Source organism: Pseudorca crassidens, chromosome 1, assembly GCF_039906515.1.
Source record: "Pseudorca crassidens isolate mPseCra1 chromosome 1, mPseCra1.hap1, whole genome shotgun sequence".
NCBI classification, from domain to species: Eukaryota; Metazoa; Chordata; class Mammalia; order Artiodactyla; family Delphinidae; genus Pseudorca; species Pseudorca crassidens.
In genome coordinates, this window is record NC_090296.1 from 150,983,615 (window position 1) to 151,004,725 (window position 21,111).

The 21,111-nt window shown below is 43.0% G+C and overlaps 2 protein-coding genes across 3 annotated transcripts in view; one reads left to right on the forward strand and one right to left on the reverse strand.

Annotated features, from left to right (window-relative positions):
* Nucleotides 1–1,108: 1,108 nt before the first annotated feature.
* On the reverse strand, nucleotides 1,109–17,291 carry MPHOSPH10 (M-phase phosphoprotein 10). Its single transcript, XM_067699038.1, has 11 exons — nucleotides 17,133–17,291; nucleotides 14,592–15,270; nucleotides 13,882–14,036; nucleotides 13,184–13,355; nucleotides 10,952–11,093; nucleotides 10,025–10,092; nucleotides 8,453–8,590; nucleotides 5,862–5,972; nucleotides 2,942–3,049; nucleotides 1,700–1,930; nucleotides 1,109–1,340 (listed from the first exon to the last, which is right to left on the reverse strand). The coding sequence occupies exons 1-11, from the start codon at nucleotides 17,219–17,221 to the stop codon at nucleotides 1,191–1,193; spliced, it is 2,043 nt and encodes a 680-aa protein (XP_067555139.1). The 5' UTR covers nucleotides 17,222–17,291; the 3' UTR covers nucleotides 1,109–1,190.
* Nucleotides 17,292–17,705: 414 nt separating this feature from the next.
* The window catches only part of MCEE (methylmalonyl-CoA epimerase), a 35,700-nt gene continuing 32,294 nt past the window's right edge, over nucleotides 17,706–21,111 (forward strand). For both annotated transcript variants that reach the window (XM_067699052.1, XM_067699060.1), the window contains exon 1: nucleotides 17,706–17,816. In XM_067699052.1, the coding sequence (XP_067555153.1) occupies nucleotides 17,777–17,816 (40 nt within the window). In that variant the 5' untranslated portion in view covers nucleotides 17,706–17,776. The remainder of the gene's footprint in view (nucleotides 17,817–21,111) is intronic.

Sequence of the window (21,111 nt, forward strand, 5' to 3'; positions counted from 1 at the left end):
AGGGGAGAGAACTGTGTCCTGAATAAGACCTGAAACAAATGACAGTTCAGTACTGACTGGGGCACCCTGAGGGGCCAGCTTCTTTGTCAGCAGGACCGCAGATCACAAACCTCCAGGCTCCTGACGACTGTGACTGTCCCTTCGCTATTGCTTCAGCTTCAGCTTTGTTCTCATCCTCTACCCACATAAGGCTTAAGACATTTCTACCAAGAGCATAATGTGAGGGCTTCCCTGGTGGTGCAGTGGTTGAGAACCCGCCTGCCAGTGCAGGGGACACGGGTTCGATCCCTGGTCCGGGAAGATCCCACATGCCGTGGAGCAACTAAGCCCTTGCGCCACAACTACTGAGCCTGCACTCTAGAGCCCATGAGCCACAACTACTGAGCCCATGAGCCACAACTACTGAGCCCACGTGCCACAACTACTGAAGCCTGCGCGCCTAGAGCCCGTGCTCCACAACAAGAGAAGCCACAATGAGAAGCCTGTGCACCGCAACAAAGAGTAGCCCCCGCTCGCCACAACCAGAGAAAAAGCCTGTGCACAGCAACAAAGACCCAACGCCGCCAGAAACAATAAATAAATAAAATAAAATAATAAAATAAATTTTTTAAAAAAGCATAATGTAAGACCTGTCAGACAAAAGGTGGTCTTCCCTGGGTGGGAGGTTGAGACAGGGAGCACCCGGTGGTCGTGGAAGGCTCCAAGGACCGCCAGTCTGTCCTCCCAGCAAGCTCACCTCCTCTCACGGCCGAATCACCCCCATCCTCCTGCATCTGACGGGGACAAGACTCCCCGGCCTCCGCGAGCCTCTGCTCACATGACATGAGATCACTTCCTAAGGGGAAGAATGTAAGGCACACGCATGGAAATCCCACTGTTCTGTGAAAGGATGACAGGGCAGTGGGAGAAGAAAATCAAGGCCTCTTGAAGACACGTGAGGACCTCTGCTGTGGACAGCTGGCTGTGATGGGGTTTCCAGCATGCAGGCCCACCCCCTCACCAGCTGGGCCTGGGGTGGGCACACAGTGGGGAGGGTCTGGGAAGAGAGGTCCCGCCACATACCCAGATGAAGGTTTGCTCTTCTCAAACATCTCCATCCATGCAAAGAAAAGTTCTCAAAAATTTTATTACAAAAAAGAATGACAGAATATAAGCTTACATGTTACTATTTACATTATATGCAAAATCTATTACAGCTTTAATTTATGAACAGAAATATACTGTTTTTTCTTCTTTTTCTTCTCTGTTCTCTTTGCATCATTTATTTGCATTTTTACTTGATCTTGTAATTTAGAAAAGAATGCTTGTGATGATTTTAAGGCTTTGTCTTTACCTTCATCCTGCAATTAAAAAAATACAAGTTCACGTTGTAAGATGTGCTTAAAGATGAAAAAAACCAAATGATTAGAACAGGGCATCAAAGTATAAATATGAAAAAGAACTAGACAAGAACATGAAAACTTACATCAGTTAGTGCAGAGATATTATATACATTTTACGCTGCAACAATGGTCTCACAATGTCAGGTGACCGTGAGGACCCTGCATTAGAAAGCCGGCCAGTCCCCACGGCCTCTCCCGTCCCCTTCCCTCCGCAGGTGGGCAGCGGTGGCTGGCTCGGCTACTCCGCCACCCGGATCACCTAAAGCTTGCCATCCGCTCCCCTTCCCCCTCCAGCAGCTTTCCTGCCCCATCCTCACCTTTAACAGTGAAGCTCTGCCTGTCTTGGTTAGCTGCTTTAACTTCTCGGAAGCTACTGCTTTGGTGTATTTCCCTGCTCGGTCTGGGTTGCTCTTTTCAAGAAGTCTTCTCCGCTTTTCTTTCTCCTTTATTTTCAAATGCTTTTGATATTTCTTTTTCCTCCTTTCTCGTTTCTTGTCTGTAGCTGTTTTCTCAGCAGCTGTTTTTGTATCTCCAGCTTTATTTTTCTCCTATTGAAAAACAACCACAAACACACTCATTCATCTAAACTAACAACTCAGGAAATTAGAAGAGAAGCAACTCTATGGAATGTGGCTGATGGGCTGTACACCGATGGCCAAGCGAGAAGCAGAGCATCCCTGCCTACACTCTGAAGGGCTCTGGTCACTCAGCTCTCTAAGACCCAGGATGCGTTCTCTGACGGCGACAGTTCAGTCCCAACACTCCTTCACAAAGGCAGCCTGGAGAGCAGGGGTGTCAGGCTGTCCCTCCTGGAGAAGCATGGAGACCCCAGCCGGGGCTGCAGTCACCTGCCCGCAGCAGCCCAGCTCTGAGCTGCTGGCAGCCATGGGGGGCTGACGGCAGGAAACCTAGCTGGTGAGGGTCCATTTCCTCCCTTTTCTCTTCTGCTGCCAGCCCAGCCTAGCAGAGGTGGCAGAGGCTCTGAAGGGGTGAGTGTGGGTGGAGCAAAGCAAATGAGCACAAAAAAGGAGGGCCGTGCTGCCAGGTGCCAGGAGGCCGAGGCCTCGGCAGAAGCCACCATTACTGTGCAAGGCAAGAGCTCCCACGCTCACAAGGCAAGGACAGCCTGCATGTGGTATGTCCAACTCCTCCCAAGATCCAAATGCTATTACTGATAAGCATTACATGGATACAACACAAAGGGGGAAATGCTGATTAATATCAAAGGATTGCTAAATATATGCAGTTTGTTTTAAACCTAACACCTAAGCTAACAACCTCAAACTTCTAATATTCAAACTGAATTACAACAATATACTGATGTTAGATATTTACAATTAGCTTTTACAATATTTCTCAATCTGTATCTCACAATAATACCTGATTACAGAAGACTTGTATTTGAAGATTCTATATTATTAATGTGATTACACTTGGAAACTGCTGAGCTACGTTAGAATAAAGACTACAAGCTCAAGGAAAACGAGCTTAAATGGAGATCTGACTAGAAACGACCAACTTATAGACAGAGATTTGAAGCTTCAACACTGGCTTCTCACCTTGACTTCCTCTGGGGCCAGGAGGGCTGCATCGCTGACACTCACTGGGGCGACCTCCTCCATGGTGACGGCTGGCAGATTCGACACAACTTTAATCTCTGGGACAGGCTAGAAAAGAGACAACACACTTAACAGGAAGTCAGAAGTGGTCCTCACATAAAATATTTAAATTGTGAACCTACTGAAATACATAATACATACAATACTTCATGGAGATTATTTCTATACTTTTTCAGGACCTGTCTGCCATATTCAAACACACGTTCTTTCATCTGTTAGTAAATCATTTCCACCTGCCATGTAGGTGTATATTCTCAAACAATCCTATCCACCGTTTAACAGAATCTATTGGTGTCTGTAAGTGTTATCTTGCCTTTGGGTATAGGAAAAAAGCTCACTATACACGGAAAAAAATACACGGAAGAAATACACGGAAAACGCTCATTATACACGGAAAAAAATACACGGAAGAAATACACGGAAAACGCTGCAAGGAAAGGTGCTTATTGGAACAACATGTTCCAGCAACTAAAAACAGATGTTATAAAGAGAAATATGAAATGATACTAAGTTGTTTTGGAAAATGAAGACAGTACTGAAATAAACACAACCTACAAATTATAAAAACAGGAGGAAAGAATGCAACACTAACTGAAGGGCCATTTGTTTGTCCTTTAGTTTTTTTTTTTATTCTTGAAAGAACTGCCCAAGGGATTCAGAAGTTACAATGGTTGCACCCCACTCACGGTAGTAAAAGGGCAATGGTCATGGAAGACTTACACTACTGCTCTGTACACTAGTCCTGCCCATCTTGACGCAGGGACAACGGGGTCCGCAGTGGAGTAAAGGATGAAGTGGGAAAGAGTAGGTGTCCTGAGCGAACACGAGACTGAGCCCCAGGAGACAGGGCTCTGTCCCAAAGCACAGTGCTGTCCACCTCACCAGCTCATTTCCTATCACAGTCCTGCCCACGTTCCAGTTAACTAGGCAGATATGCACCCCAGGATCCTTCATAAGGAACAAAAACAAGCCCTGAAGACAACAGGGTCCTGGACTCTAAATAAGAGAAGAATGTCAGAGTGTGAAAGAAATCATCTCTTCCCCTGGACCGCTGTTCATTTATTTATTGGGAGCACTGTATTCCATTCTACAATTTAAAGAGAAATATACAGAAAATGGAGACAACCCAAAAAATAACAGAAACTGATGACTGGTTAACAGTCATGGAGATGACTTGTGAAATACCAACCTGAATATGAAAAAAGCAATATCAAGAGGAAGCTAGACCAGAAATGACATTTCTGACAAGGAAAAAAATAAGAAAGGCTTTTATACTGTGGCCCAAGATTCCAAGGGATGTCTGAGGACTTCCCCATAGCCGGCTCCAGGCTGGTGTGAAAACATAGCCGCAAAAAAACACCCACAACTGTGGGCTTTCCTGGTGGTGCAGTGGTTGAGAGTCCACCTGCCGATGCAGGGGACATGCGTTCGTGCCCCGTTCCGGGAGGATCCCACGTGCCGCAGAGCGGCTGGGCCCGTGAGCCATGGCTGCTGAGCCTGCGCATCCGGAGCCTGTGCTCCACAATGGGAGAGGCCACAGCAGTGAGAGGCCCGCGTCCCAGAAAAAAAAAAAAAAAAAAACCCCACACAACTGTGGGGCTTGAAGATGAGTAGTGAGCAATGAACCATCCACCAATGAGTGCACCTGTGCCATGGGGCTATGAGGGAGAAGGGCAGAGACAGACGCGGGAAGAGGAGGTGTCAAACCTGAGACCCTACAGATGGAAGAGCCCGGAGGGAAGGAAGGAGACCAGGGTGGCCGGGGAGCAAACCACGGGGACCAGAGGGATGGGAAGGAGTCATGTCCCGCGGGGCCTTGTAAGCAGGGAAGGGATCGCATTCTCCACATGAGTAAGACCTTTCCACAGCAGGACCTGCTGGCCAAGAAGGTGGAGACATCCCTCTCCTCTCTTCACCTGCTCACTATACACGGTCAGACCAAGCACTCTGAGACTCTCAAGATGGGCCCCACCACCAAAAACGTACCATCATGTAAAGGACACCAAGATTAAACAAAAACAAAGAAGCAGGTGATGACCAAATACTCACATAGGAAAAGTTACCTGACCATCAAAGGATCGGAAAGGACCTCAGAGGTCACCACCTCCTCTGTACAGACAGAACGTTAGGCAATTTGCCTACATCACGAAGCCACTGAGGGGCAGACAGACTCAGGTCTGACTCTGGACTAGCCCTTGATGCTCGACATCCCACTTCCAGACAACACAAGTGACCCCCGGGGGCACCAGGCGAGCAAGTACCAGGAGGCTGGTGCAGCATGTTCTGCAGGCTCACAGAAGTTGGTGAGCAGGAGGGAGCTGCGGAGCAGATGGGCACTGAGCTGTCCGGGCGGGAGTCGCAGAGGCAGAGGGGGAACAGCACGCAGTGCGGAGAGCAAGGGCCCAGGAGTTAGGGCTCACCTCCCGCCCCGAAGCCTTGCTGTCCTCATCTGCAAAGTGGAAGGAGTAGTATCTGCCTCAGGTTCTGTGGGTTAAGAGTTAGTGGACATGACGGACCTAATCTGACAGGTGGCAGGTGCTCAATAACCGCCAGGTACAGACACCACACACGCTCCCAAGACCATCACACAAGCAACCAGAGACCAGACAAGGAAGAAGGGTGGGAACTGAGGAGACCCTGTGGCTAAGGTCAAGGGTCTGGCAGGGACCAGCAGGGTAGAGCCAGAACTGTCATGGGACCAGACACGAGCCTTCCTCATGGGAGGCCCTGCCTGTAATTTATGGGGAATTCCCGCAGGTTTGTATCCTGAAACCAAATAAAGCACGAGTCTCACAAAAGCTCAAAGAGGAATTACAATCACATCTGCTCTGTCTGTTCACTGAGATGTAAACACACTTACCGGCTTAGGGATGAAATGGAAGTTGGAGAGGGCATCCAATTTTAAGAAGAGGGAATCCATCATCTTCTGAATTTCTACGTGCTCTGGATTTTCTTCCTCTGCTGATTTTTGCTTAGGAAATAAGTTCAATGTTATCAGACTAAGCAGCGTCACAGGCATCATAGGACAAAACACTCAAGGCCGATAAGGGTATCACCAGTTTCTCGTCGCCAGGCTTCAGCTCCAAAGAAACATTCCAAGGCAAGATCGAAGTCACCAATACCAGGGCGGCACTAGCACCCACCCAAGAAGAAACATGACGTGCACTTGAGAAGCTGTCGCAACTGTATCACTAACATTTAGAACGTACAGTTTAGTTCCCTTGATGTTTACTTCTGTCAGTAACTAAACTACTCCCACTAGGATGGCTATTTAAAAAGAAACAAAACAGAAAATAAAAAGTATTGGCCAGGTTGTGGAAGGACCGGAACCCTTAGGCAGTGTGGTGGGAACGTAAGATGGTGCAGGCACAGTGGAAACGAGTCTGGCAGTGCCTCCAAAAGTTACACAGAGAATCACCATAGGAGCAGCAATTCCACTTTTAGGTACATGCCCAGGGGAATTAAAGCAGGTACTCAAACAAGTACATGGACACACATGTGCATAGCTGCATTATTCACGAAAGGCAGAAACAGCCCAAATGCTCATCAACCGGTGACTGGATCAGTAAATCGTGGTACACACACAACAGAATACTATTCAGCTATAAAAAAGGGGACAAATTACAGACACGTCACAATCCTGAAACATTAAGCTAAATAAAAGGCATCAGACACAAAAGGTCACAGGTTGTATGACTCCATTTACATGAAATATCTAGAGTAAGTAAATCCACAGGGAATGAATGCAGATTGGTGGCTGTCAGGGGAGGGGTGATGAAAATGTTTTTGAATTAGATACAGGTAGTGGTTGCACGACACCATGAATGCCCCTGAACTGCTCTCTTTAAAATGGTTAATTTGTTATGTGAATCTCAACTCAATTAAAAACAAGAAACAAAGCAAAAAACAAAACTAAGGAGTTAATGAAGATTTTGTAAAATTATCCAAATATTCATTTGGATTGCAGGGACAAACGTATATGTAATTTGTTAAAGATTTTTCTGATTAAATCACATTGGAAAAAATTGACAGCAGTTTTCATTCCACTAAGAAAAGGTAAATTTCACACTTCTCTTTCCCCATGCCCCAAATGCTATTCTAAGAAGCCAAAAGTTTTTGTTTGGTTACTTATTGATGAACCCATGAAAAACCACTATCACCACTACCACTCATCACTGGGAAGCAACTGGCTCTTTACCCCGGTTGCCCTAATGCCACAGCACACCCAGGTCTGTGTGTCCAGTGTCTGTCAGTGCCCCCTTCCAGCCATGCCCAAGCACATACTACTGCTTTTTACTCCTTAAACTTAACACCTGTTTTAAAATCCTAACCACGTCCTTTGCCCTCATCCCAGGTTGTACCTGTGAAACAATGCATCTGACATCCAGCATCTTCCTGACACACACAGATCTAAGGGTTAAGGTTCATTCACATGCTGTTTATCAGCACTCTGCTTATTACCTCCAGGGTAGCTGCTAAACTTCAGGAAATTCAGATCATCCTTCCTTGCCAGACTAACTCTTAATGGAATGAATGAGGCTAGGATTAGCCTAAATTGAGTCCACACTCAAAAACTTGTGAACTGGCTGCTGATGTCCAAGACAGAAATAAAATTAACATTTAAAGACCTGAAACGAGCTACATAATTTCATTTTTACCTCTCATGGTTACCAAATACTTTCTGTATTTACTGAATCTCCTCATAGTAGCTGGATTTTCACTAAGCATTGACTGAGGTTGTACACATCTCCCTTCAACTACCACCTTGGGCGGCAAGGCAGCCGGGAAAAATTTTAATTCAAATCCTTCCAGTTCTTCAGCTTCACAGTGGCATTAGGGCCCTATCTGCTGTTGCTGCCTAAGTGGCATTAATTAACACAATCTGGATGGAATCTTAAATGCTCTTGCAGGATAAAAATGCCACTTCATCCCCAGGCACATACTGACCACATTCCCAGCAAATCAAATGTGAAGGAATAATTCAATTTGTCATATTGGGAATACAACATTTTTGGAAATATGACTTTGTCCTATTTAACTAAAAGTATTTTTTTAACACTCTAAGTAAAAAGAAACAACAACCAAAAACTCACCAGACCTAAATACATGAAGGAATTCACAAATAATCTTATAAAATTTAACAACTTCTAAAGTACAAATGAGAAATGGTTTCTAAATTGTAGCATAATTGCTGAAAAGTTAATAATTAGCTGTGAAAGTATCAGGTGACCAATGAGTAACTGCAAAACAAATCCCCTCTGCCCCTGACACTCAGTGGGAACACTGCAGCCCCTCTATTCCTAGCATGCTCTGTCTCACACTAAACAAGGTGACCCCAAAGTTCAAGACTTAGGTATTTCACACATTTCGACGAGCAGGTAGAACCTGCAGAGGTGGCTCTCCACCTCTCCTCCCTGAATGACAACGCCTTCGCCTTAGCAGTGTCCTTACCTGGTTGAGTTTGATGTACTCCTGTTCATAAATTTCAGCAAGGCTCAACTTACTCTTCTCATGGTCCAGTGTTAAACGCTTTTTATACTCATATGCATCCTCTTTAGGTTTTTCTTTACGTACGACATCATCCCAAGCCTAAAATATGAAAGACACACAGAACACAAACTGACAGATAAAATCGGTAACTTCTTTCTAGGCTCCCTTAAGAATCTTCCTCTGGAGGGACTTCCCTGGTGGTGCAGTGGTTAAGAATCCGCCTGCCAGGACACAGGTTCGACCCCTGGTCAGGGAAGATCCCACATGCTGCGGATCAACTAAGCCCGTGTGCCACAACTACTGAGCCCACACTCTAGAGCCCGCAAGCCACAACTACTGAGCCCATGCGCCCAAACTACTGAAGCCCGCGGGCTTAGAGCCTGTGCTCCACAACAAGAGAAGCCACCGCAATGAAGAGCAGCCCCAGCTGGCCGCAACTAGAGAAAACCTGCGTGCAGCAACGAAGACCCAACACAGCCAAAAATAAATAAATAAATAATAAAATAAAATAAATTTTAAAAAAAAGAATCCGCCTGCCAATACAGGGGACATGGGTTCGATCCCTGGTCTGGGAAGAACCCACATGCCACAGAGCAACTAAGCCCGTGCGCCACAAGTACTGAAGCCCACACGCCTAGAGCCTGTGCTCCACAACAAGAGAAGCCACCACAGTGAGAAGCCCGTGTGCTGCAACAAAGACCCAATGCAGCCAAAAATAAACAAATTAATTTTTTTTTAAAAAAAGAATCCTCTGCTGGAATATTATCTTTCCAGAGTAAGCAAAAGCAAACTGCAGCAAAAAGGAAATCATTTTCACCATTTGAAATGACTACTCAAGTCACAGGAAGTATTATGCAGAAAGGGCATCACTCAAGTACCCTTTTTTGTTTTAAACACGTCTCTCTCCTGGTTACCAACTTGAACTCCACAATTCCTTATCGTGGTTTGCTCAACAGTTAAGACAAGAGTTTGCTTCATTTCAACTTTAAAGATTTTCTGCATATAGTACCCATCTTTCAAACCCTTCCTATTTTAAACAAACAAACACATGTTATAAAGCCATCTCGGGACTTCCGTTGTGGTCCAGTGGTTAAGACCCCTTGCCCCCAGTGCAGGGGGCCCGGGTTCGATCCCTGTTTAGGGAACTAGATCCTGCATGCCACAACTAGGACCCAATGCAGCCAAATAAATAAATAAATAGTAAAAAAAAAAAAAAAAAAGCCATCTCTTGGTGCACGTGTCATGTACCCAAGTTTTACTCTAAGTTTACAAAATAAGATCAAGTTTTAAACAAAAACTCTTTGGTCACCCCATTCTCCTCAGGCACGACACCCGTCTTTGTTGTGTGACGGCAGTGCCTCACACAACAAAGGGCAAGGACACTTCTGGTGTAGACTTAGGGCTTTTAAATGAAGAACTGATAGAACAAATATTCTATGAAAATAAAGTGTTATTCCTACTCCCAAAATATTCTTACATATTTCTAAACATTTCAGTGAATTTTGAATTAAGTTAAATTTCATTGTTACTGACCTGATCTTTTATCCTCTGCTTAATGATATCTTCTAGTTGAACAGTGGTTTCCTCTGTGATCACAGGTGCTAAAGGAAACAGGACATGTGCTCATTAGGTATATAGAAACTAAGCAGTGGTTCGAAAAGGGTGGTCCTTGAACCGCAGCATCACCCCCATCTGGGAACGTGTTAGAAATGCGAATTCTTGGGCCCACCCCACACCTCCTAAATCAGAAAGTGAGGAAGAAAAAGGGATACCTCTGTGTGTTTTAACTAGCCTTTCTGATGCTCCCTGCAATTTGAGAACCACAAAACTACAAAATACATATGGTAGCAAATGCTAACACTTTTAACCCATGCACCTGGGGACTTGCCCCCTCTTTTCCATTCTCTAGCACTAAATAAAATAGAAATTCATTTTGACTTAACGGGTACAAGAAAGAATTCAATGAGATAATCAGGGTTCTGGCTGGAATCACAATTTAATCACTGGACAATGACAGCAGGCACTGTAAGCAGATCACTAGCAGGACTGATTATGGACTATACATTAGGCACCGCTAGTATAGTAGTAATTCTTGGGTGGATTAATGGTATTGTGGCTGTACAGGGGAATGTCTTAGTTCTTAGAAAAAAATAAAAGTACTCAGGACTAAAGTGTCATGATATTGGCTACTTACTTTCAAATGACTCGGGGAAAAAAGTGCACACACACAGTCACACACATAAATGGGGGGAGAAAGCCAAATATAGCCAAAACTTAACAACTGTTGAATCCAGCTGAATGGCATACATATGTCCACTGTACTATTTTTTCAACTTTTCTATATGTTTACAAGTTTTTAAAATAAAAAGTTTGGGGAAAAGAAATATTACTCCAAATCTATGAGAACCATAGAAAAGGCACAGACACGAACAGCTGCAGGAGCCCGGTGGCCACACGCACCCATACGGATGGCGTGGTCAAAGTGCAGGGTCTCTTCTAGGAGGCTGTTCTCAGGCCGCTTCTGTGCTGTCACTTCCCCTTGAAGTTGCCAAGGTTTCTTTTCCAACAACTGTTTTTCCAAAGATGCAATTTTTTCATTCATCTAAGAGACAAAAAGAGTTACTACGTGTTTAGGGAAGAAAACTAGACTTACAGTTGAGTAAAAGCAACTAATATTTTTAATAGTGGGAGAGCAAGAAAGGTACTGTTCCTGAACACAATTCTGTTTTGTCCTTGCCATCTTTTAATGATGCCAGTAGTGACCTCCTATTCCCGTCCCCTGCGGTGGGATGAGGAGAGGTGGATGACCTCTTTCCCCCACTGATTTGGAATGCCATGTTTATAATTTACTTACTTCTCCCAGCAGCATTTGGGTATATTTCTGGGCTCTGTTCTAGTCAAACGACCTATTTATTCACAAGCCACTATCAATTTTAATTATTAGAGCATTCCAAGACTAAGTAATTTTTTATTAGAACATCAATATTTGATGGAGCCTGACCCTCCTGACTCCACACCCACAATCCAAATTATGTCTTACTTCTGAAAAGGTGGCATCTATAATGACCTCACAGTGTATAAAATGCCAGCCTTTTCAGCTACCTTACTGAATTATTGTTCCTAATAGCTTTTCAATTCATCTGCTTGGTTTTTCTAGTATTCTCTGCAAATATTAATGCTTTCACTTCAGTTTTTCTCACCTCTTATCATTTTCTTTTGTAGCTGTCCTGGCTAAATAACACTTCTACAAGAATCTTAAGTAACAGTGGAAATAGTAATAGTGGTAGTGGGAATAGTCTTATTCTTGATTTTAAAGGGATGTTTCTAGAATTCTACCATTAAGCATGATGGCATCTTTTGGCTAGATGTGTTTGTATTTCACTGGAAGTTAAAAAAAAAAATTAGGAATGGATATTGAATTTTATTAAATGTCATTTTTGACATATACGGAGGTGACCATATGGTTTTTCTCCTTAACCTGTTCTCCTAACAAGTATTAAATTAATAGATTCCCTAATCCTGAATCAAGAGGATGAGGCCCACTTGGTTGTGGCAGCATTATTCTTTCATTGAGCTATTTTGGATTTTTGCATCAATATTCATAAGTGAGACTGTGTGTGTTTTAATGTTACCTTTATCAGGTTTGGGTATTCATGTTACAATAGCTTCACAAGAAAAGTTTGGAAGCTTTACTCTTTATATGTAGGAACTGATCAAACAGCACTAAATTATCTACTTCTTGAAGGTTTGATATAATTCCCCAGTAAAACTAAACCTGCTTCTCTTTTTTTTTTTTTTTTGCAGGGGTGTGGGGAGGGAAGGACACTAACTCAAGAACAAAGTTCATATTTTCTTTCCATTTTTTTTTTCTTAAGACTTTTTCTTCTGGGAACAATCTGACCATCATGTGTTTAACTCAGATTCTCTTTTTTTCTTGGCTGCACCATGCAGCATGTGGGATCTTAGTTCCCCAACCAGGGATCAAACCCGCAACCCCTGCAGTGGAACTGTGGAGTCTTAACTGCTGGACCACCACGGAAGTCCCCCCAGATTCTCTTTTTAAAATGATTCTTTTGATATCCTTGGTATCTTTGGTTATTTGCCTAGTCTCACTTCGAACTGTGTGATCTAATTTTAAGATAGTTAAACGATAAAAGCCAAATATTTGGAGTCAGGCTGTACCTATTATTTTCAAATAACACTTTGTTTGTCTCAAATTGTCACAAGGAAATAATTTTTATCGACTCTGGAAGATGTGTTTGAGATGGTATTAGTTAAAATTCTGGCTACCTGGCAACTCGCAGAAGCCATCTGAGATAGGCAGTATCCTTAAAAGCAGGTGAACCAGTTACCAGGAGAGGCTCACAGGACAGCTAGTTAGGAAAAACATGCCCCAGGTATAAAGACAGCACGGAGAAAGAAAAGAAACAAGTTTTACAGACGGGCCCCAGATTGAAAGCCATAGCTTGGGAAAGGCAGCATTGATTTTTGCAAATTAGTTGCTTCCCCTTCCCACATCTCTATACAGGGTGCTACAGAAAGCGGCTGCAAGTTGTTTTTTTTTTTTAAGGACAGTTAAGTGTTCCACCAAAAAAACACAAAAAACAAAACAGGGTAGATTAGTTAGTAGTCTGTGATTTCCACAGTCATGTCAAGCATATGAAAAAATCCCTTAAAATTCCTAATTATTACCTTTTCCTGTCTTATTTCAAAAGAGGATTTGACTTCATCAGAGTCTTTCTGTACATTTAAGACATTTGTATCTTCAGTTTCCTCATCATCTGGCAAAGCAAAGGTCACTCTTTTCAAGGTTTCTTTGTGTTGTTTACTGTCTCCACTTTCTTCAAGGTCATTATCTTCATCCCTGTAAGACCAAAACACTTATGAAAGGAAACACACCACTTTCTGTTAGAAAAACAAAAAGAAACAAACTTAGTAATTTAAGTTCTTCTTTTGTAGACTTAATGCAATTAAATATTCAGAACTTCTATAGTCATTCAGTTACTAAGGAACAGAAGGAATTATTTAGGTGAAACAGAACGAAGTGTCCAATATATAGAAAACAAATTTTTCATCAATCTATAATACAAACTTATCTCACCAAAGTAACAACAGGGTATTTTTACTGACACAAAAAAACAAATCAGAGCTCCTGGTAAGAAGGGTTTGCATGCTACTGCCAGTGACGCTTAACCGCACTAGATCATCTCTGACGTCCCTTCAAATTTGGAGACTTTCCTCTGGCTATCCTGAGGTTCTCTGATCTTAGAGAATCTACTCTCTGATCTTAGAGAATCCCAATTCTTAGGACAATCACAGCTGACAACCAGGAGTACACAAATAGGATGGGGTACCTCCAGCTTACAGTGTAAAGGATTCAAAATACTCACATCTCAGAAAAGCTTTCTTCTCCTTCTTCAGCAATTTCTTCCTCTTCACTTGAAGCCAGTTCATCACCGTCATCATGGACACTTGCTATGTCTCCATCACTTTCAACTGGATCAAAGAAATCTTTGTATTTCAGGTTTCTGGAACTTTTACCTGACTAAAACATAAATACTTTTAAGACCTTAAATCAAGAATAGAAAAATACATTAAATCATGCATAAATGTGTATGCATACTGTACAGGGGAAATTGGCAACTAAAAACACTACCATAAACCGTAAGAAAGAACTATTAGACCACAACAAACTGAATGGCACTATAGATTGATTTATGACTGATTAGATAGAGCACGATATTCTTTTCTCTAAATCTTCTAACTACAATTATTTCCAAAATATCCCTGCCTAAATAAAGTATACAAATGCCTTCCTTTCACTCTTATTTCTAGTGTTTGATGAAAATCCATGTTTGAGGGAAAATTCTGAATCTCTCTAACATGTGTGACTGTGGTTCTGAAGCTACAAAACAAGTGTTCTGTGATAAGGAGACAATGGCTCTGGTTTAATTTTTCCAGTCTTTCTTTTTCAACTGATCTAAATATTTCACTTAAGCCCTGGTGAGTTTTGAAGTATTTTAAACCTCTTCTGGAGAAACAGAACCCCATCTAATTTGAGGAGGCAGAAAGAATGCTCTGTCCTCTCCCAAAACTTTACCTTAAGATCCTGACTTCCAAACAGTCCTCCGTCTTCATCGGAATCGACATCTTCAAAAAAATCAATATCCTCCTCATCTTCATCACCTTTTTGTTCCTCTTCCTTTTCTATGTTTTCTAAAAAGCTCTCCATTTCAGACAGTTTGAAGAATTTATCATCTACTACGGACTTTTCTGTTGGTTTCCTAGGCACTTTGTTTTGCACCTTGCTCTGCTGTTCCAATTTGCTGATATCAAAGTCAAGATCAGAGTCCTCATCACTGAAATCTGGGCTTTTCCTCAGATCCAGTTTGCTTGAGTTTATAGCTCTCTCATCCTCTTCAGGATCATCACCACTCAGGTCTGACACTTTCTCTTCCTCCTCTTCCAAATCTTGTTCTAGGTCCTCCTCACCACCGGCCTCCATCTCTGAGGCATCCTCTTCACACTCCTGCACCTCATTCTCTGAGAGAAGACTGATGTCTTCATCTTTAATGGCTTCACTAACTGCATTCTGGAAGTACTGTAAAATTGGTTCATTCTGCAATTCCAGTTGTTGCCAAATCTGCTCATCATCAAAATTATTTATCATCAGTCTTTGTAAAGGACTTCCACGTTTCCTGTCATTCTCCAGTATTTTATTAAAGTCATAAAGTACTTTTGTTAAAGAAGTAAACTTTGATGCCAGTTCATCTTGAATGCTATTAAGGGGACAGGGAGGAGTTAAATTAGATTTATAATTATAGGTAACAATTTCACAGCACTCAGAATTTTTTTAAAAAGCCCAACTCTTGGGCAAAATCAAATTTTAAAAAAACTGAAGTATGGCTGATTTACAATATTATATTAGTTTCAGTGATTACTTATTACACTCCATTAAAAGTTATTTCAAGATAATGGCCAAGACAATTCCATTGCTATACAATATATTCTTGTTGTTTATCTATTTTATGCATAGTGGTTGGTATTTCTGAATCCCACACCCCTAACTTGCTCCCCCGCACAACTGGTAACTACCATTTTGTTTTCTATATCTGTGAGTCTGTTTCTGTTCTGCTATATAAATTCATTTGTATTACTTTTTAGATCCCACATGTAAGTGATAACACACAGTATTTGTCTTCCTCTGTCTGTCTGACTGACTTCACCAAGCATAATATTCTCTAGGTCCATCCACGTTGCTGCACATGAAATGTCAATTTTAAGTATGTATAGTACTTAAAATTGACAGTGTATTATCTTGCCAAAAGAACCACAGTGTATTATCTTGCCAAAGAACCACATTAGTATATAAAAGGTGTCAACCAAGTATCTGTGAATCTGCTATCTGGATTTCAGACAGGAAAACCGTGCCAGATCTTTTTGCCTAAAGATAGAGAGTGAATCTTAACCTTAAATTCTCAACTCTGCTAGATTACAGGCCACTCCATTCAGTCAGCCCATAGTCAACACTTGCTTTGGTAAGAAGGGTCAGAGAATACCTCTCTGAGGATGTGACATCTGAGATGATACCTATTTATAAGGAGACAGTCTTACAAAGCTGTGAAAACATGTACTCCAGGCAGAAGAAACAGCAAGAACAAATTTCCTAAGAGAAACGCACTAGGTGAGTTTGAGGAGCAGAAAAATGATTTAAATTTATGCTTTGGAAAGAAGCCTGTCGAGGAGAAGGAATGAAATTAGTGTGATCAGGAGGCTGATGCAGGCATCCGGGCAAAGGATGCAGAACTGCGCTGGGATTACAGCTGTGAATACGGTGAGAAATAATCAAATTCAGGATAGTATAGTTCCGAGAACTGACAGGATTTGCTAATAACTGGATGTAGAATTGAGAAAAAGGGAGACATCAAGGAAGTAGCTTAGTTTCGTGTCTGAAGGACTGGAAAGACAGAGGTGCTGCTCACTGTGACAAGGAAGGCAGGTGGCGAGCATGGGGAAAGGATCTCAGGGAGGGCAGAGGACAGGGAGCAAACAGAACCAACAGTTCATTTTGGATATACTAAATCTGCGATGCTTAGAGTGTATGGCTGTAGTTTCTGTGAGCCTCAAGGTCGGGTTTCAAATATAAATCTGAGAGCCATAATTTCCTAGATCTTTTCACAGTCTTTGAACAAAATACCACAAGCTCGTGCTGGGGAGACGAAAGACAGCCTTAACTCTCGAGAAGCTCAAGTCGTGGGGTAGATAGATAAGCGACAAGTTAATACTTTCAATTAAGTCTGATGAGTAAGTAAGCACTGGGTGCTCTGGGAGCACATGGAGAAAAGCAATCCACCCGGTGCGTATGGCGGGGGCGGGGGGCGGTGCGGCAACTGAGGCCTCGAAACAGTAATAACCCAGTTAGTTTGATTTCAACAGCACACGACTGGGAGATCCACACTACACAGCTCTTAACCATCTAAAAAAGTATGATAGGCTAGGGGAGCGTAAACTACCTGAAATCTGAGGAAAAGGGAGCTCCCCTTCCCTTTGCCTTCCTCCTACTCTGGAACTTGCCGGGGGTCCGCAGCCCGCGCCCATGCGAGTCCTGAGCTGCACCAGAGCCCGGGCTCCGAGCACTTACGTGAGGAAGCATTCCGGGCGGTCGGTGGCTTTACCGACCTCCCTCAGGCACCGCTCCAGGGTCCGCCGACGCCACACCCGCGGGGCCATGGCTGACTGCCGCTCCGAACACAGCGCCGCATGCACAGGAGGAGAGCCGCCCGGAAACCACGCCACAAAGACGCGCCCCGCCCAACTACAGCCGCTAGCCGAAGGTTCCGCGGCAAACAGGTTCCGGATCCACCCCCAGCCACAGCCAATGGCAGCCCGAGAACTTTCACCAAGGGGTGCGGGGGGCGGCCGAAGGGGGCGGGGCAGGAAACCGAAAATCGTCATTGGTCAGCTCGATGAACTTTCTCCAAACTTTTTGTTTTATATTTCTGAGGGGCCCACAGGAGGTGTCGCGTCCTCCTTTTAAGTTTCTGCTTTAGATGCACTCGGTGACTTCAATACGTTGTGTAGTAAAAGAGAGGACCCGCTCCCAACACCCACGGGAACGCAGCACCACTTGTCACGTCCCCTAGCCTCGTCTGCCCCGCCCCCAGGATCTCGCCCCGCCTCCCTAGTGTTGTCTGCCCCGCCCCTTCGGACTCTTGTCCCGCCCCCCACCGCGCCTTCGCCCTTCCGACGCATGTGTACGTCGGGAATTAGCTAACGCTTTCCAAGATGGCGCGTGTGCTGAAGGCGGTAATTGCGAGCGCCGTAGGTGAATACTCTCCGGGCTCGGGGCTGTCCGAGGGTGGGGTGTGCGGGACGGGACGCCAGGGCCAGAGGAGGCCGCTCCGTGGCCAGCGCTCCTGGGTCTGCTGCGCTCTGCCCTCGAGATGCGTTCCTTGGCCGCTGTCAGCACCTTTAGACAGAGAGAGCCAGCCTTCCAGGCACGACTGGGTTAGCGTGGGGTTTTCCTTGTGTGTTTGCGTGTCACAGTCACCACTTCTCTGAGTGGCCGCGGAGGCGAGGGCACCCGGCTAAGGGGCAGCAAGGCTGGACCAGAAGTAAATGCAGTAAATGGCAGAGGGACAGTGAGGTTGTGTTTACCGCACCCCGTGAGAGACGGGGGAGAAACCAGAGGAAGGACAAGCCTTGTGAAAACGCAGGCTGAACTCTGGGCTCGGCCAGCATCCTGCTGAGAACTCTGGAAGGTCAGTTGTGTAAAGAATACGGAAGGAGCGTTTTTTCCCACATGGCCTAAGATATTTCTTATTTTGTATAAAATCAGGGAAGAAAGCAGTAGACTGATTGGAAGGTTCCTTGAGTTTTCTACACCACCATTAAAAAAAGTAGCCTCAAGTTTTCTGTCACCCCAGTCCATCTACTTTCTCCTCTTTCTCTTTTTCTTTTCTTCATCCTTCATCAGAGGGGCAACTATTTCCCTTAATCTGAAATTCCCTGTTAGGAAAGAAGTGCCGAGTGGTGACGTCTCTGAGTTACTCCTGAACGTCCGTGACAAATCCTTCAGCTGAGCACCTTAAGAAAGTGTTTAAGGGGATGAACTTTCAATAATGTTAGGTTTCTCTCCTAGAAAGTGCTGTATGTTCCACCTATTCAAACTGACAGTTCAAGTCGTCTTTCGAAGTCCCGTCTCAAACTGAACATGTTCTTTATCAATCTCTGTAGTCTTTCTTACCAGGCACAAAATGTCTTATGCATCTATCATTGCAAGTCACCAGGGCTAAGTGATGAGAACCACGCAAAATGTGCCGTAATAGTTGTAGCTGTCTCAGCTGTGGATCCGTTTAAAGAGGTGATATGTATACAGGAAAAAATATAACAATAGGCTGAGCACAACTTATTAAAAATTAATCTCTAATTAATAGGTGATACTCAAGGTTTGATAATAACATGCCCTCCTGGCCCCTCTTTCCTCTCCTTGGTAAAATACAAGGCAGCATTTGAGCTCACATACCGTTGCAATAGCCCTTTTCAAAAGAACTCATAAAACAGTCATCTCATCTCTTAGAAAGCTCTTAGAAAATAGACATTGCTCATAGAACATACACTGAAGATATTAAAAACTGAGAACCAAAGAATGGTAAAGAATGTCAGAGGGATGAGAAAATTAAATATCATGGTTGCACAACATCAACTTTGTTGTCAGACAGACCTAGGCTTAAGGCCCAGCTTTGCCACTCAGTGTGACCTGCAAGGAAATTAATCAGGTCTATTTTTTTTTCTCTAAGTGGGGAAAATCTGAAGTACTCACTGAACTTTTACTATTCTCTCTAATTTATGGCCATTGAGACTAATAGGCAGAGCTGGGTCACCCCATGATACACTCCTGCTTCAGAATTTGTGATCACAGTTTGTATAGGCAAGATTGTGTGGTAGCATTGTTGCGTAAAAGTAATGACAAAATTAACCTGTGCGTCTTTATTGGGAGAGGTCAGATCAGCGAGGTGTTATGCCATGGGATCTGTCCTACACCGATGAAAGATCCCAGCAGTATGGAGAATGCCTAGAGACTGGGCCATATCTGCATTGGGGGTAATAGGTTCTATAAGATATTAAAAAGAGTTTCCAAGATGAAACAGCAGTCATGAGCAGTGTGGGCGAATTAGAGGGTTACTAAAGCAACTGATTTCAACTTGGAAAAATTGTAAATCAGTATTCCTGTATCAAAAAGTGAAAAGAATACTATGCTTATAATAGCTTCCAGCAGCATTATTCCATGAGGATGTCAGTAGTCACTAAATATTGAAATTCTGTCAACAGTGTTCTAAAATCAGAGCCCACAAGAGTAGATTTTCAAGAGTGAAAGAAGAGTAATCTCCTTGTCATAAAAAGTAGTAAGTTATGGATTGATGAAATGAAACAGTGACTACAGGAGCACTATGTGTGCCAAAACATTCTCCAAATACAAACAATTCTTTAGTTATTAAATAAGAGTTTGAACGTAAGAGCAGTACTGTGTATAGGGTAGGTGCACAATCAACTTTTTCCTTTAAAAACATAAAATGCCTTAGAAGTCAGAGATGCTTACATTTATAAGCAAGTTATTGATGTAACCTTTTTAAAAGTGACAGTAATGATAATCCTTGGAACTTATAATGTACTTTGTGCCGGGCACTTTTCTAAACCTTTTGTATGTAATATTCGTTTTAGTCTCATGACAATATTATGAGGTAGGTATTATCTTCCTATATGAGAAACAGAGGCACAGAGAGGGTAAGTAACTAGCCCAAGGTACACACCAATGGTAGCGTCAAGATCTGAACCACAGCAGTCTAGCACAAGAGCCCACATTCTTAACCATAAAGCATGCTACCTCTTATACTTACACACAAAACCTGAAGGTGAACATATAAATAATAATTTGAATATTAGAGAAGAGGCATTTTTACATGTGTATTTTTAGAAATACTTTTATTCAGTAGTTGTTGGGGGGAAATTAAGGGGAAGGGAATATAACTTCCAAGTCATATATTTATTGCAAGAACTGAATACTAATAAAGATGCATGTTTCTTTTGTAACTTTTATGCACATCTTTGCATAAAGGAAAAGCAAAATGAAAATAGTGTATTCCAAAGGCTGGCTTTGATCTATCCTATTTTAGAGGCTTGAACCTTAGATGACTCCACTTTTTATTTCATTGTGGTTGAATATATCTAACTTAAAATTTACAGTTTTAACCATATTTAGGTATGCAGGTCAGTGGCATTAAGTACCTTCATATTGTGCAAGCATCATCATCTCCAGAACTTTTTCATCATTCCAGGTTGAACCTCTCTGTACCCATTCAACAATAACTCTCCCATTATCCCAAACCCTAGCCCCTGGTAACCACTATTCTACTTTCTCTCTCAGAGTGTGACTACCCTAGGTGCCTGTTATAGGTGGAATGTGTATACAATTTATATACAATGTGTATCCTTTTGTGACTGGCTTGTTTCCCTTAGCTTAATGTTTTCAAGGTTCACCCATGTTGCGTTATATGTCAGAACTTCATTCCTTTTTAAGGTTGACTAATATTCCATTGTATGCGTAGACCATATTTTAGTTA

Bases quoted from the DNA above. Each gene is read 5' to 3' on its own strand.
- MPHOSPH10 (XM_067699038.1), bottom strand. From the start codon at position 17,221: ATGGCCCCGCGGGTGTGGCGTCGGCGGACCCTGGAGCGGTGCCTGAGG. The intron at 14,037-14,591 runs GTAAAGTTTTGG...TTTATGTTTTAG, and splicing joins TTGGAAGTCAGGATCTTAAG to TCAGGTAAAAGTTCCAGAAA. The intron at 5,973-8,452 runs GTAAGGACACTG...TTATTTCCTAAG, and splicing joins AGTACATCAAACTCAACCAG to CAAAAATCAGCAGAGGAAGA.